Source organism: Nesoenas mayeri (assembly GCF_963082525.1).
Source record: "Nesoenas mayeri genome assembly, chromosome: 7".
NCBI lineage: Eukaryota > Metazoa > Chordata > Aves > Columbiformes > Columbidae > Nesoenas > Nesoenas mayeri.
The window spans coordinates 7639433-7653749 of NC_137551.1; the positions used below are offsets into that span (position 1 = coordinate 7639433).

Genomic DNA, 14317 nt, shown 5'->3' on the forward strand with positions numbered 1-14317 from the left:
AATACAGAAAGAAGGTGTTCATTTTAAGTTTTTCCTCTGTCTCACTTTAAAAAAAATTTTTGTTGGATTTTAGGAGTTCTGAAGAAGTTTGAAGAGGAAGATTTGGATGATCTTTTAAGGAAGCGGTTGAAAGATTCAAGTGAATTACCTGGTGCTTTATGGCACATTTATGCTGGCAAAGATGCTGACAAGATAAGGGAGTTTCTGCAAAAGGTTAGATTTTAAAGTACATACTTTCCAAATATCATCTAAGTAACTGGTAAATCAAAGGGGGCTGGCAAAACCCACAAATGCCACTGTTATGCGTAAGGAATGTAGGGAAGCAAAATTCTTTACAGCACATAAAATAAATAATTATTGACCTGCTACATCATCAACAAAATCTGTAACGTGGTGGGTGTTCACTACTTAGGATTTACGGTTAGCCTGCGAACTCATGGGTGCACGGAGGGCCATTCTGGTCCTTCTGTAATACAAAGGATAATTTGTAGGGTAATGTTTTTCTGTCACTGATCCATTCTTGCATTTCCAGATGCTGAAATAGTCATGTGAATAGTCTCATGCAAAAACCTCTGACCTTGCAACCCAGCAGCCACTGATGTTCACAGGGGCACTGTGGCATGTCCATGGGCTTACAGAATGTCTCGGCTCTTAGTGAAGATGCAGTGGTGTGGGATAACGTCCCAAGGGCAGCAAACCTCTTAAGTTTTACCTACAGTGCAGATCTTCCTTCAGCAGCATGTGATGAGCAAGGTCGAGCCACATCAGAACCTTTCAGGCTGTTGCTTTAGCACAAAGAGTGAATATCCACTATTTAGGCCATTGATTGTCTTCAGTGTCATTAAATTCAGAGTTACCATCTTGGAAGCAGTTTCCTGTGTCCTGTCTTCAACGTGTTTTCAAGTTCTAGAAGACAGTCTTGAGAGACAACATAGAAGTACCGAAATATCACTGCGGTGATTGCTTGGAGAAAATAAGTCTTCACTATCTTCTGCTGTGGAGAAAACATCAGAAGAGTTTTAAGTGGCTGTGGGTTCCATAACTGGCTGGAGGCCAAGGGCTGTGCTGCCAGCGGGGAGAGCCTGCGCAGTGGAGCAGTGAAGGTTCTCTTGGACAATCAGACAGTGTTTCAGTGCCGGGGCAGCTGAACGCTGGGGAAAAATGAGCACTAGCAGATAAAATACGGCTAATTCCAGGAGACTGTGAAATATAGAGCGAGGCTTTTCCTGTTCATTCAAAAAACAGATGCTAGTAAAGTAGATGGTGGCTCTTAAGTCTGGAAGTGAGAGTTGTGAGCAAAATCAGGAATGCAAGGGAATAGGTGGATGATGAGTATTAGTCAGCAGTTAAAGGATATTGTAAAACTCTGAGTAGCAGGTTTAGAACAGAAGCACTTAAGACGCTGTGTAATAAAGTTTGTCGTTTGCTGCCACAGCTTACAATGGTATCCAAAATGAATTGTGTACCGCCTTGTATTTTGGTGCGGTGGTGTTTTTGAAAGACTGAATCAGAGAATAATTGATGACTAGACCTTAGGACCACTTTGCCTGCTGGTAAGAGATAACGTCTCAATATCTTGTTAGTACAGAAGAAAGGTGATAATATACAAGAACAGTTTCAAGCCATGCATCGCACAATTAAGTACATTTAATGTCAATATGAAGAAAAATCTGGGTTTAATGAGATAATTACCTCCTGAGTCATGACAGATGGATTGGATATGTGGTTTTCAGTCACTATGATTGATTAATTAGCAATTGATTAAGGGTTATATTTGTTCCCCTGTGTTTAACTTGATGAGAAATGGTTGTTGCAGTTAAGTCTATGACTGTTGGAAACTATTTTTTCCTACGTCCATCATTTTTTTCAAATTCCTTGATGGGATAGCAGGAAAATAACTTATCTCAGGTGGTTGAGATTGGAGGGGGACCTTGTGGGGTCCTTTTGTCCTGCTCTGTGCTCCAGCAGAGTTGCCTAGAGCAGATTGCCCAGGACCGCGTGACTCTGAGTTGTATCTGCTGCTTTTTCCTGAGCCGAGGTTGTGGTGTTGAGTGTCTGTATTGAAACTGAAGGTTATCAGCTTAAAGGAGCTGGCAGTGTAGGAGCTCTTGAGGTCAGATTTTATTTTCTTGATGAAAGAAGTCACAGAGAGAGTATGGTGCTTATTAATTGATTATTGTGCTGAGTTCTTTAAAGTTCTGCAGTTCAGAGTAAGAATTCTGTAGGTGTCTTCAGCTCAGTGAGACTTCCCAGTTCATTTGAGGTTCTTTTCAGTCTCTAACTAACATTGTTACTTGGCTATTGATTAGGAACAAAGTAGTGTTGCTTCCTAAGTAAGGTATAATAACAACTTATCAGCAAGAGATTTCAGCTTCTCTTGAAAGTGACTTGGGATCATTTTTGTACTTACAGATAGCAAAAGAGCAAGGCTTAGAAGTTTTACCAGAGCACGATCCAATACGTGATCAGAGCTGGTACGTGAACAAAAAACTTCGCCAAAGACTTCTCGAAGAATACGGAGTAAAAACCTGTACAGTTATTCAGTTTCTTGGTGATGCTATTATTCTACCAGCAGGAGCACTTCATCAGGTAATGTACAGCTGTTTAAAGATACACAGGATTAAATAACACAAATACAGTGAAATAACGTGTTTTCAAAGACATAACTACATCTGTACTCAAATTAGATTTTATTTTCTTACTAGTAGTTGTTGATGTATAGGAATGTATAAGGTACGTCTGCTTGTATAGATGACTAGCCAGTACTGACATACACCAACCTGAATGCTTGAAACGATACTGTTCCTTTTTTCCTTTAAAAAGAAAAACGAGCAGAGTATTATTAACCTCTTTTTTTTCCACTTTTCATTCTATTAGCAAGTTTCTAAATAAACTGGTGTTAGTTATGGAAAAGTCAGGTTAGTATTTTGTTATTGTTGTTGTTCTAAACCAAAAGTTCACCCCAGAGGGCTGGGAGAGCAACCCAAGCAGCTGAAAATACCCAGATGTCTGGTGCCATCAGTTTTGTCTTCTGCTGTGGGAGAATTGTAGAGGCAGTTTGGGTGTGACGAGATGTTTCTGTAACAGGATTTGGAGGTGGTTTTCCTACTCCATATGAAGTTCCTTTTTACACAGAAGGTACCTCAATCAGCAGGAGTCATCACTGTCCCTTCAGCAGCCTTCCCGGCTGTCAGGAGGAGTGGTAGCACCTTTGCAGCAGCTGCGCTGCTTTAATTTTTAGTTACGTATGAAAAAGTACTGCCAGTAGGGCAGTTCAGGAGAAGCAGCGTGGATTTGTGTGGCAAGCTTCAGTCCTTTCCTAGCACGTGCAGTTTGTTACTTCATTTTGTTTGGTGGTGGTTTGGTTTTGTTTCTTTCCCTCACAGTTTGCAAACTGCTTCTCCATGGTGAAAAGAGGAGGAAAACACAGTTGTTTAGACATGATTTTGAGATGGTTCTAGAGTGACTTATTTCTTCACTCTATGAACCTTTTACTGTTTCAACAGGAACTGGAGCCTGGTTTCTCGCTGCCTTGCCAGCTGTCAGGCACCACTAATGAGGTAGCTGACTATCGAGGAATGAGGAGCATCCCCACCCTGCAGCAGGGGTTGTAAACCAGCTCGCTGCTAAAGACTTATCATTGATCTCCACTCGGGTGCAAGTGAGGCCAGGCCCTTCTGAAGAAGATAACATTTGGTTTCTGATCCTGCAGATTAGCTTCCAGCCGCTGCTGCTGCTGGGCAGAGAGGAAGCAATGGCTTTACTGGGTCACCGTGACCAGGGTAGCAGTGTTTTATCTGTGGAAGAAAAATGTAGTGATGACAGATGTCGTGTCCCTGGTCTGTCTGCTGGCTGTGTCACTTGCTGGGGCACTGGAAGCAGCAGGTACCTTACACAGACTAGACTCCTATGTCAGTCTTTAGATGGGTTTCACATGATGGTATGTTAAGCCCAGGTGAACAGATTTGGGGTTGTTTTAGGTTACCTTGCCCTGTACTGTGTTTCCAGGGCTTCGCATTGCTTCACAAAGGTTATTAGCTCCTGTTAGGCTGGAGCAGTTAGGACTCCCAGAGTTGGGAAGGTTTGTATTGCATCCTCCAGTAACCTTACTCTGATGTCTGAAAACATGGGAGATATCCCAGATACAAGAGGGGAAAGGGAACCCACAGAAAGTAACAAACACACTAGGAAATTTATCTTACATAGCACATGGCATCATATAAAGGCATACAGAAATAAAACACAAAGTAGTGAGACTGGTCCACGCTTCCCTGCAGTTCATAGGTTTAAGGACCAAAAATTAGACCACTCTTATCTTTATCTCCACGGCTTTAAACTCCAGATTGCTTTTGAAGTGGTAATGTTCTAGCTTCTGGCACCAAGGAGTTAATAATACAGTGTTTTTAAATCTTAGTGGGTGAAGCTGAGAACCTTTTCATCTTCAGTAAGAAGTTCCTGTGAATCTGCCACGTAGGAGGAAATGAAAGCATCATGTTCTTTCATGTAGGTGTATAGTACTCTATATAGAGATGCATAAATACTGACCCTAGGGATCAGCACCAACACTTCATATATACAAAGCACATTTAAATGGTTAAAAATAAGTCTGAACGAGAATGCATACCAGGTTAAGTTTACACGTTAAGTGTTTCAGATTTACATATACATTATGAATTTTTAAAAAGTGGATGAGAGTTGGTACTAAATTTGGAGGTAAATTAACTTTTATTTTAATGTGCTCACTGGTAGTGTTGTGGAGCAGAGGAAATGAGGCTGAGGGCTGGAGTTGGGAGCAGCCCAGCTGTGCAGTGCAGCTCAGACGCTGCCATCCTGGAGCCAGTTAGGACTCTGGTCACACTGCTGCTTCTGATGTGCTGGTCTAGTATTTTACTGCTCTAACATGGAGGGGGTTCTGTGTGTTGCTTCTCTTTTATTATTTCCTATGTTTCCCCTTACTCCCTCTGTACTTGCAGCCAGCAGTCACATCCCCTTGTGATCATTTCAGCAGGCAAAGCCAGGCTGTTTGGTGCCGGGGTGGAGGGAGAGCATCTCCTGTGAGCTATGACCGTCGGAGTAGCCTGGTCGGTAGCTCTTGCGGAGGGAATTGCTCTCCTGGGGGTGAACTATCAGTAGGCACAGCGTTGGATTGATCTCCTCTGCAGAAGCTTCCCTGAATGTGCTGTGGGTGATGCATTGTGGGGTTGTATCTCCTTTCTTCTCGGCTGTATGAGTAGGGGAGCACAGAAGTGTCCCTATTTGCTCACGTCTGGGCCTTGTTCTCTCTCTGGTACTTCCAACAAGGAGCCCTCAGCTCTCCTTGGAAACTTGCCCAGCTAAAAAAAGCTTGTTTGTTTCTGTTCTTTTTGAATGATTCGTTGTTTTTGGTGCTCTGCTGTGGGGTCACCCTGTGTGACTGTCCTCTGGGGAGGACCCCCTTAGTTTTCATTTAGTGACTCTTATCCAAATTTGTAAAATAGTTTAGTGATCAATTAAAAGATAGAAATACTTGAGCTGGTGATGAAAACATGTTGCTCAGGCTACATGCAAAAGTTGTTCATAGCAGAACAGGTAATTACAATGTTTTTTGTAGTGGTGTTGTCTTAACAGCAGGATTCTATATTATAAAATAACCTGCTGGAGGTAATGTGACATGCCAGCGATGCTCTGATAGGGATGTAGGATAAAGGTGTGGGCGTTGCCGTGCAGAGCTCTGCGCTGGCCCCGCAGGACACAAGGGCAGGAGGGAGCGGCTGTGTGGCTGTGGCCCTTTCCTCCCTTCTGCAACGCTGCTGCTGTCTGCTGGGCCCGGCGCTGGGGAGCAGCTGTTCCTGCGCTTCAGCTGGGACCAGTGCAGTCACAGGAGCACTGAGTCCTCATCCCTGAACCTCCGGGGGATCTCGCTGAACGTATTTATTGGTGTGTGTCATTGTATCAGCTTGGATCATAAATATTAATAAATAGGAGTGCCTGTGGGCTGTCAGTAGGGCATTCCCATGGTAAGTACCAGCCCTGTCAGGTAAAATCTGTCTTCCCCCAAAGACTTGCACACTGATCAGACAGGCCCTGGAAGGGAAGGAGGTTTAAGGTGCAGCAGAAGAAACGATCTGACGACAACAAATATTGCTGGTCCTGCAATGGAGAGAGAAGAGAGGGCGTCAATAAAACCTTATCTGGGTGAGGAGGAAGTGAAAGAGCAGTGTGGGATTTGCATGGGGTGGAAAGGCAAACAGGGGCAGGTAGAGACTTGAGAAGGGTGAGAAGCCTGTGAGGGAAGAGAGGGGGCTGGAGCCGGCAGCTTGGCTGCGCTATGGAGAGACGCTTCAGCCGAAGCTCTAGGAAGTTCCCGAGCAGCAGCGGGAGCCTCGCGGTGTTGCTTGTGCAGCTGTTTCCTCGCTCCTGGCGTTCTGCTGTTTGCAAATAGCGTGGCATCAACAAACCCTCTTCCTCTCTGGAATGGCTGCTTTGCTGGTTAATGCGCAGGAGGGAGCGGCACTGCTTTGTCCTTGATGATTACGAGGCTGGAGAAACCCCACGTACAACACCGACGCTGAGCTGGGGGTCACCTCTGGGATTTACCTGTGAAGGGGCAAGCTAACCTTGTAAAATCAGACTTGGGCAGTGGTTTTGAAGAAAAAAACAATTCTTAAATGAAGTGCTGTGTCCTCAACTGTGGAGGCCATGAAGGTTTCTTTGAGTGTCGGGTATCAAAATGGAAATTTTAGAGTATGCAGTAAAGAAACTCTAGATTTTGTTAGGCTCGAGTTTAAAATATGCAGATCTTCATCAGCACTGACCAGGGTGGGAGCGTTTGTTTGCTGCGATGGCAAAGGCCTCCCTGTCCCCAGGCTTTCATAAGTTTGCGGATCTGATGTTGCACGACTTCATGAGCGGTTAGAATTTGGGAAAACGAGGTTTTTGACATGCTGAAGAAATAAGTGTCGTTTGTAAAGGTTTTGGGGGAAAGCCTGATGCTGCATGTCTCTGAAGAGGACACACAGGAGCTGCTGGTGGTCAGGTCACAAGCAGCAAGTGGCCCGAGGAGGCAGGGCCTGCGGGACATGACGCTGGGGTTGCTCCGTGCTGGTGTGGGGTGGCTGTGCAGCGGCGTCGGACTGTGGAGTTATGTCAGAGCTGACTGCGGGAAGACACACCAGAGCACAGGCAGATGTGCGTTGTTCAGCCTGTGTGTACCTTTTGCCAGAAGCTAACTTAGATAAATCAAATATGCTTAATTGCTCTCTGCGTAAAGTGTATGAAGACGCCCTTTCGTCTGATAAGCCTGTGGTTTAAGACATCTCCAGGCCCACTCGTTTCTCAGATATCTCTGCCAAAGAATAACCCCCAAATACTAATTATCAGTTTCTTCTTGTTTCTTTGGATAGGTGCAAAATTTTCACAGCTGCGTTCAAGTAACTGAGGACTTTGTGTCTCCAGAACATCTTGTACAGTCATTTCACTTAACGCAGGAGCTGAGGCTGTCAAAGGAAGAAATCAATTATGATGATAAACTGCAGGTAGGAAATGAATTCTGCTCTGGAAGCTGTTGCGAAGGCCGGGCGTGCTGGGGCTCATTGGGATGCGGAGCGGTGCGTGGAGCTACTTCCTCGCTGCTGTTCACACAGAATAACAATGAGGAGCAGCCTGCACGGCAGGGCTGTGCAGGGCTCAAGTTGCTGGCTTTATTTATTTCATGTTACGTTTTAGAACGCGTAAAAAGGTGTTTCCTTTTGCGCTGCCTTGGGTGTACCTGTCCTTTTTCCCATCCGCTACTTAAGGCTCTGTCCTAAAGCCAGGTATTTTGAAAGTTTCTCAGTCATAGGTCTTACTAAAACGTCTGATGTCTTGCAGGTTAAAAATATCTTGTATCATGCAGTTAAAGAAATGGTGAGAGCTTTGAAGATTCATGAAGGCGAAATGGAAGACATGGATGAAAACTAAGCACGCTCTGCTTTTCTGTGTTAACATCAAATGGAGGTTATTTTTTCTGATCTATGAACAGTATGCACACTAATTTAAGCTTCACAAACCATCGGTGCCAAGAAAACATCCTCATAGTATTTACTTGTTAATGACACTGCAACGGTAGAGCTTCATATCACAGCCACTGTGATGACATGTCAGACTTGCAAACAGTTCCGCAGCGTTCTGCTGTCCTGTATTATAATGTACATGAAGTTTGTGAAATGTCAAAAGATATAAGATGATGTATTTATTTTTGGAAAAAAAACAAACTGCAAAGTTCTATGCTATATTGTTGATCAAATGTAAATGTGACTTGTACAGTTTGCTAAAATAATTCCGATATTTTTCACTACATGGAGACAGTTACTGTGAGGGTAGGACACAACACCAGCTATTGCCTGCATTTGGGATCTTGCTGAGTCCACACAGCAGTCATGTCATAATCTGAAAATTACTGCCAAATAATTGTAAACTTTGTAAAATATAAAGTATATAAAGTAGATATTAAATACAGACACTTCAGTATTTTATTGAAGCTATTCAGTGTACAATTAAACGTTTTCAAAAGGTGTAATTTATTTAAAAATTGTCTCATTTTGGTAAAATTTATGTGAACTTTTAAAGCTAAATATTAAACTTAATATGCTATGTAAATATATACATATATACATTCAATGATGTATTTTTTTAAAACATTGGCTTGCTTTAATTTGTTAAAAGTGCAAGTGTTACACATGCTTTGTACATTGAAGTTGAAAGGGGTTTTACATTTTCCATTAAAATGACTTTATCAAACGTTGTGTCCTGGTGTTTGTTCCGCAGTGTGTTGTGTTTGTGCTGCGGTTCCTGGGCGGCTCTGCCCTCTCCGGGCGTGAGGCTGAACTGCACTGCGCGGGCGGCTGAGCCACAAAGAGCCTCTCGGAAGAATCGAACAGTTCCAACATCGCTTCTGTTCTGGTTTTAATAATCCAACACTTACGTGGGGCAAAGGGGGAAAGGAATTTCTGTAGAACAATTTTTTATAGCGTCTTGGCTCTTCACAGTTCAAGTCATACAGCAAAATAATGGATTTAAAAAAAAAATTGTATCTGTTTCTATTTAATAATGATAAATGTTAGGCAGTTGAGCAGAATTCCAGCTCTTGGAGTTAGTTTGAAAAGTGTACATGGATTTAAATTATTAACACTATTAAAATTGCCTGCATTTCCAATGAGTGAACTTTAGTCTTAAGTCTAAATATTCCCCCTGAGTTGAGAGGTACTTCTAACAGTTGTAAAATTTGCTGAGGCTGCTGAACTTTGCATTCCTGCTGCAGATGCCATATCCCCCTTGTTTTTTCCTGCACAAAGAGAAGTTGTTGAGGCGGGGGCTGTGGGCTGTACCACAGCTCGCTCCCTGTGCTGGGCGTCCCTGGAGTCAGTTTGGTTACTAGAGTTTATCTATAGTAAATTGTTATGCTAGTTACACCATGTGTGTAGTTTTAAGAATTTGTGGTTGATGTGTCTGGATTTGCAATACATAAAACCACAACCTGATGCATTTTGCAAACAGCTTTGGGAATTGGTGCGGGTGGGACGGCCTCATGAACTGCCTGCAACTATGGCACAGTTCCCCTCGAGTGAGGAAGGAAAACGTGGCACAAGCTGAGCGTGGAGGGAGCACTGCAAAGCATTTGTCACTCAAAGAGGCTCTGCAAGCCACGAGCATTAGCAGAGCACAAGAAATTGTTACAGGTAACAGCTGCTCCAAATATTGCTAAATGAGGCAAAAAAAAAAAATCTCTGGTGTTTTTTGGGTTTGGTTTGGTTTTTGTTGTTCTTTGGTTTTGTTTTATACTTACTGTACCAAATTCAGCTTACTCAGTGCCCTAAGGTTTCTGGCTGTGTGAGGATGAAGCGGAGCTCCTGGCTCCCCAGGCAGTGGCCGCAGCAGGGGGGCTGCCTTGCACTTGCTGCCAGCATGACCCCAGATTTCCACAGACCTGTGAGACCGCACAGGGGTTTGTGGGAGCTGGTTTGTTTCCGGGTTAGTTTCCCCCCTTGACCATTTCCCTGTTCCGTGAGGCATTAATGGGCATATTTTTCCTGTCTTCTGGTCTACAGTCTCAACTATTGTTAATAGAGCTCAAAGTATCTGATGAGATCGGCTGAAGCTGTTTGAGTGCAGGAAGACTGTCAGCTTGCAGAACAAGAATATGAGGTACCATGTCATCTGCTGCCTTCCTATTGAGACCAAGCTCTGTCTCGATCTGCTGTGCTCTCCATGAAACTCTTCCTCTTTTTCTGTCCTTCAAAACCTCATGTCTCAAAATCATCCGAACTGCACGCCCTGCTCACCATACACCCCCTCCTTCCCTCACCCCTTTCCAGCTCCTTATCATCATCTCCATCTACTGTGCTGCTGTAAATGACCACAGCAGTTTTCTTCCTGTTGTAAGTAACTGGCAAACAATAAAGGGCTGGTATGGCCTATAGTATTTCAGCAAGGCTGGTGGGCTGTGGACGTGGTTTAGCTGAAACAGCAGTTACTGGATTGCTGGACATGCTGGCAGTGAAACCGTGGTCCCCATTACGCAGGTCAGATGTAGGGGGTTATAACAATCTGTTTTTAAATTCTATTTATTCTACTCATACAGCTTCACAGAAGTCACTCGGATCTGTGTGTGTAAACCGAACCCCCAGCTGATCAGCGCTAGGTTCTCATGCTCTCTGACCTTTTCAGTAGGTGGTAATTTTGTTTGTACCCTCTCCTGTGACATCCTGTCAAGCCCTCTCCTGCTCTCACAGCTGACAGCCTTCCCGCCCCTAACTGGGAATTTCCCTTCCTTCCTCCTTCCACAGCCATGGGCGCTCGTTCCACCACTTTCCCGCGCAGGATACCTGTGCTCTCCCCCACATCCGCACTGGATGAGCTGCCGTGGCTCTCGTGACCCCAGCCCAAGCCTTTGCCGTGCCCTCCCCTCCTGGCCCCTGGCTCTGCCTGGGTGTCAGCTCTCCACTGTGCTCCTGCTCCCCACCTCTTGACCTGTGTCTTGTCAGCAGCCCTGCGGCTTCTCCTTCTCCGCCTTTGCGTTCCCATGATACGTGTGCCCCAGGAGGGCAGGGGAGCACTCCATGGCGAGGGGGCTCCTCTGGTGCAGCGTCCTCTGCCACGCTCCTTTCTTTCCATCTCAGCGGGGCAGCCTAGGAAACTCTGGCCAGGGAGCAAATGATCTGCAGCGTTCGCAGCACACACAAACTAACCTCTGCACGTCTTCCATTTGTTCTCGTAGGGTTTGAAAAGGAAGTCAAGATCTATACAGAGCTAGTAGGAAAATCTTGCCTCACAGCAAATCAAATCCATGTTTTACCTGTTGCACACAGTTGCATTTTACATGTGGGCCTTCCTAAAGCGAAGTTATAGACTGAAGGATTTTTACTGTTACGTTTCAAAGTGAACATTTCTGGTACCTTCCAACCATACCAATACAACGTACTCTCAACACAGATGCCGGTTTCTTTTTCCAGTCCCGGGGCATGTGGTTTTATCATAGCTCTGTGCTTCCTTAGTGGAATTAAAGAGAAGGGTTTAGTAGCTCTGAGGCAGGAAATCCTGTATTTTCACAGCTCTAAGGATTTCGTATTGTTTGATCTCAGTAATACCTTCACTCCTGCAGCAAATGGGCCTGAGGGAACACTTGAAATGATTACAAGACAAAAAGCCTGGGTAAGTTTAGGCTACTTCTGGTAAAACAAACATGGGAGAGAGAGGAGGTGCGAGTAAAGACGGCCATAGCTCTGACTCTGTAGGGAGCGGTGAACTTCTTTTTATATAGTTGAACTCCATGGGCCACATACTTGGGCTGAAAGGTCTGGCAAATGGTGCCCAGACTATACCTGGTTTGTGGCAGCCACACTTACCACTCTGATTACTTCTGAACAGTTCTACTAACTGATTTTGCTGCCCACTGTATTTTAGTCCAATTCAGTAAGGGATTTTATCAGGTGTTGCAGCTGTACTTGCTTTTCTCCACCTATTTAGCGAGCGAGCCTTCTTTCACAGAACCATAGAACAGCTCAGGTTGGAAGAGACCTTGAAAGCTCATCTGGTCCAGCCTTTGGTGGGAAAGGCAGCCTGGACGGGGTGTAGTCCCCACCATGGGAACAGGTCACCAGCAGCTGCAGATGGCTGAAGAGCTGCTGCTGACGGGAGCATAGCGAGGAGTTCAGGGCCAGAGTTTCTGAAAATGCAGTCAGATGAAGAGGTCACAAGATCCTCTTTTCCCTGAATATAAAACCAAATGTAAACCCCAACACTTCTGTGTTTTGTATTTAGTTGTCTTTCTAAGTAGCAACTGGTGGTACAGTCTGCAGATTTTATTCTCAAGAGATTCCATGTTGCTTCCCAGTTGACCTTTAGTTTCTCCTGTGGAGATATAGCCAGAGCTTGGGTAATTACAATGTCTTTTTGCAAAGCATATGTTGGCTATATTCAACAGAGATAATATATTTGTGTTCCAAGAAGAGTGGTTTCTGTGGTAAAGCAAAGCCTACGAATAGAAGTCAGTGTCTGTCCACATGTTTATAATTGGTTCTTGGTGAGACGCTTTAAAATAGACCACAGAAGTTTTTAGTTCTGTGCAGTATAAAACAATACAGATCACCCTCCCTGCCCGTGGGAATCTTTCCATGTACAGTGCCAGGCTTTGGTTACGTGCCCTGTGACCACCACCAACTTACCGCTTTGTTGTTGCTACTATCGTTTGTGCAAAATTGCTGCTTTCTGCCCGGTATTCACATCATTCCACTCTTCCCGTTATTCTGGACAGGCGCGGGGAATGAGCCGGATAACATGTGGATGGCGAGAACCAGCCGCTGGTGGGGAAGGCGGCTCTGGAGCCGGAGCCCGCAAGGCGCGGGGGTCCCACCAGGTGGCGGTCGGCGGTCGCCGAATGTGCGGCCTGCGGGGACACGACATGGAACTCCCTCTGGTGCGGGGGAACCCTCTCCGTGCGGGAGACGGGGGAAAACAGCGCCCGGTGGGTGGAAAGGAGCGTGGAAGAGCTGGGGAAACAATAACGCCAGCTAAGCCAGAGGTGCAGGGAAGGAAAACCGGGGGTTTCTTCTTATCATTTCACAATGCCAGAACTCAAACGAGCTGAAAGGCCATAACAATTTAAACCGGTTTTAAACTGTTGGGGCATAAACTAATTGCTGACAGACACTGGAGAGGAATGGCCTCAGATTTGTAACTATACATCCATAAAACTTGTCCTCTAGTGGCGAGTATTCTCTGTACAACCTTGCATTCTCTACATGGACTGTGTAACAGCTTAGCTCTGAATTCAGACCGCAGAATTCCTTACTTACTGCTCCTAGCCTGTTAAAGGGAATGTCGCACCCGCTCTCCTTCCTGTGTCACTCATGGGAGCGGGAAGCCCTGGTGCCAGGCCACGCTGCCTGGAGTTTGATTTCAGCAGCAGCCACACATTGAGCAGCCAGACTGCAAGAACAAACATTTGCATTGCAGGAGAGGGAAAAGTTTTAACACCACTTTCAAAAGTGCCCCTGCTTGGCTGTCTTCCTATAGAGGAGCTTCCTTCACATCTGGGGCTTTGTTTATGCAGCTATATATGAGGGGACAGTTAAAAACAGGAGGCAGAGTTCACAATTTCCCTACCTCACTGCTGCAGAATCCTGACTCCTCCGCAGAGGTGGCTGAAATGTCTGTAGCAAACAGCCCTGGGCTATCCTCCCTGGCAGTGATGTGGGAGAGTTGCTTAAATAATTTTATTTCCTTCTTGTGAGCACATACCCATTTTCTTTACTACCTCCATGAATAGAAACACTGTGCTCCCCTGCCTCATCACCTGTAACAGCCAGTCAGGTAGGTGACAGTGTGGAATGTAACGTGCCCTTCCGTGGGAGCAGCGAGCCGAGCAGGGGCTGACCTGGAACAGGTCACCTCACCACAGCTTTTCTGTGGGGCCACCCACTAAATCCGCTACAATTCAGCACAAGCGACCTCCTCTGATGAACCTGTCTTACCTTTATAGGCTTTTTCTAGCCTCCAGTCCCTATGCTCCTTCAAGCAAGCAGGTGTACAGTGGTAAGGGGAGAATTTACAGAGCAGTAAGGTGTTCTTGCTGCACTTCTGGTCTATTCTGGAAGAAAAATGTACTCTTAGGAAGCAAGCTTACCTTGTAACAGCACAAGAATAACTTAAAATGGGGTAGTTTGCAACACATAACTTTTCATTAATCAGTAACAGCTGAAGTTCACTAATGCCCCCACTACACGCTGCAACAGGCCATGGGGTGTATAGTGCTTTGCAGGCGTCAGCAGGCAGCGACCAGCCACATCGCTGCACGTATAGG

At 45.2% G+C, this 14317-nt stretch overlaps 1 protein-coding gene across 3 annotated transcripts in view; it reads left to right on the top strand.

Moving 5' to 3' along the window:
• JMJD1C (jumonji domain containing 1C) overlaps window positions 1-9092 on the top strand; it is a 61911-nt gene extending 52819 nt beyond the window's left edge. For 2 of the 3 annotated variants that reach the window (XM_080347799.1, XM_080347800.1), the window contains 4 exons: window positions 74-213; window positions 2413-2589; window positions 7383-7514; window positions 7849-9092. In XM_080347799.1, coding sequence (XP_080203925.1) covers window positions 74-213; window positions 2413-2589; window positions 7383-7514; window positions 7849-7938 — 539 coding nt within the window. In that variant the 3' untranslated portion in view covers window positions 7939-9092. The remainder of the gene's footprint in view (window positions 1-73; window positions 214-2412; window positions 2590-7382; window positions 7515-7848) is intronic. The other variant, XR_013922357.1, reaches the window with a different exon arrangement.
• The last annotated feature ends 5225 nt before the right edge of the window (window positions 9093-14317 follow it).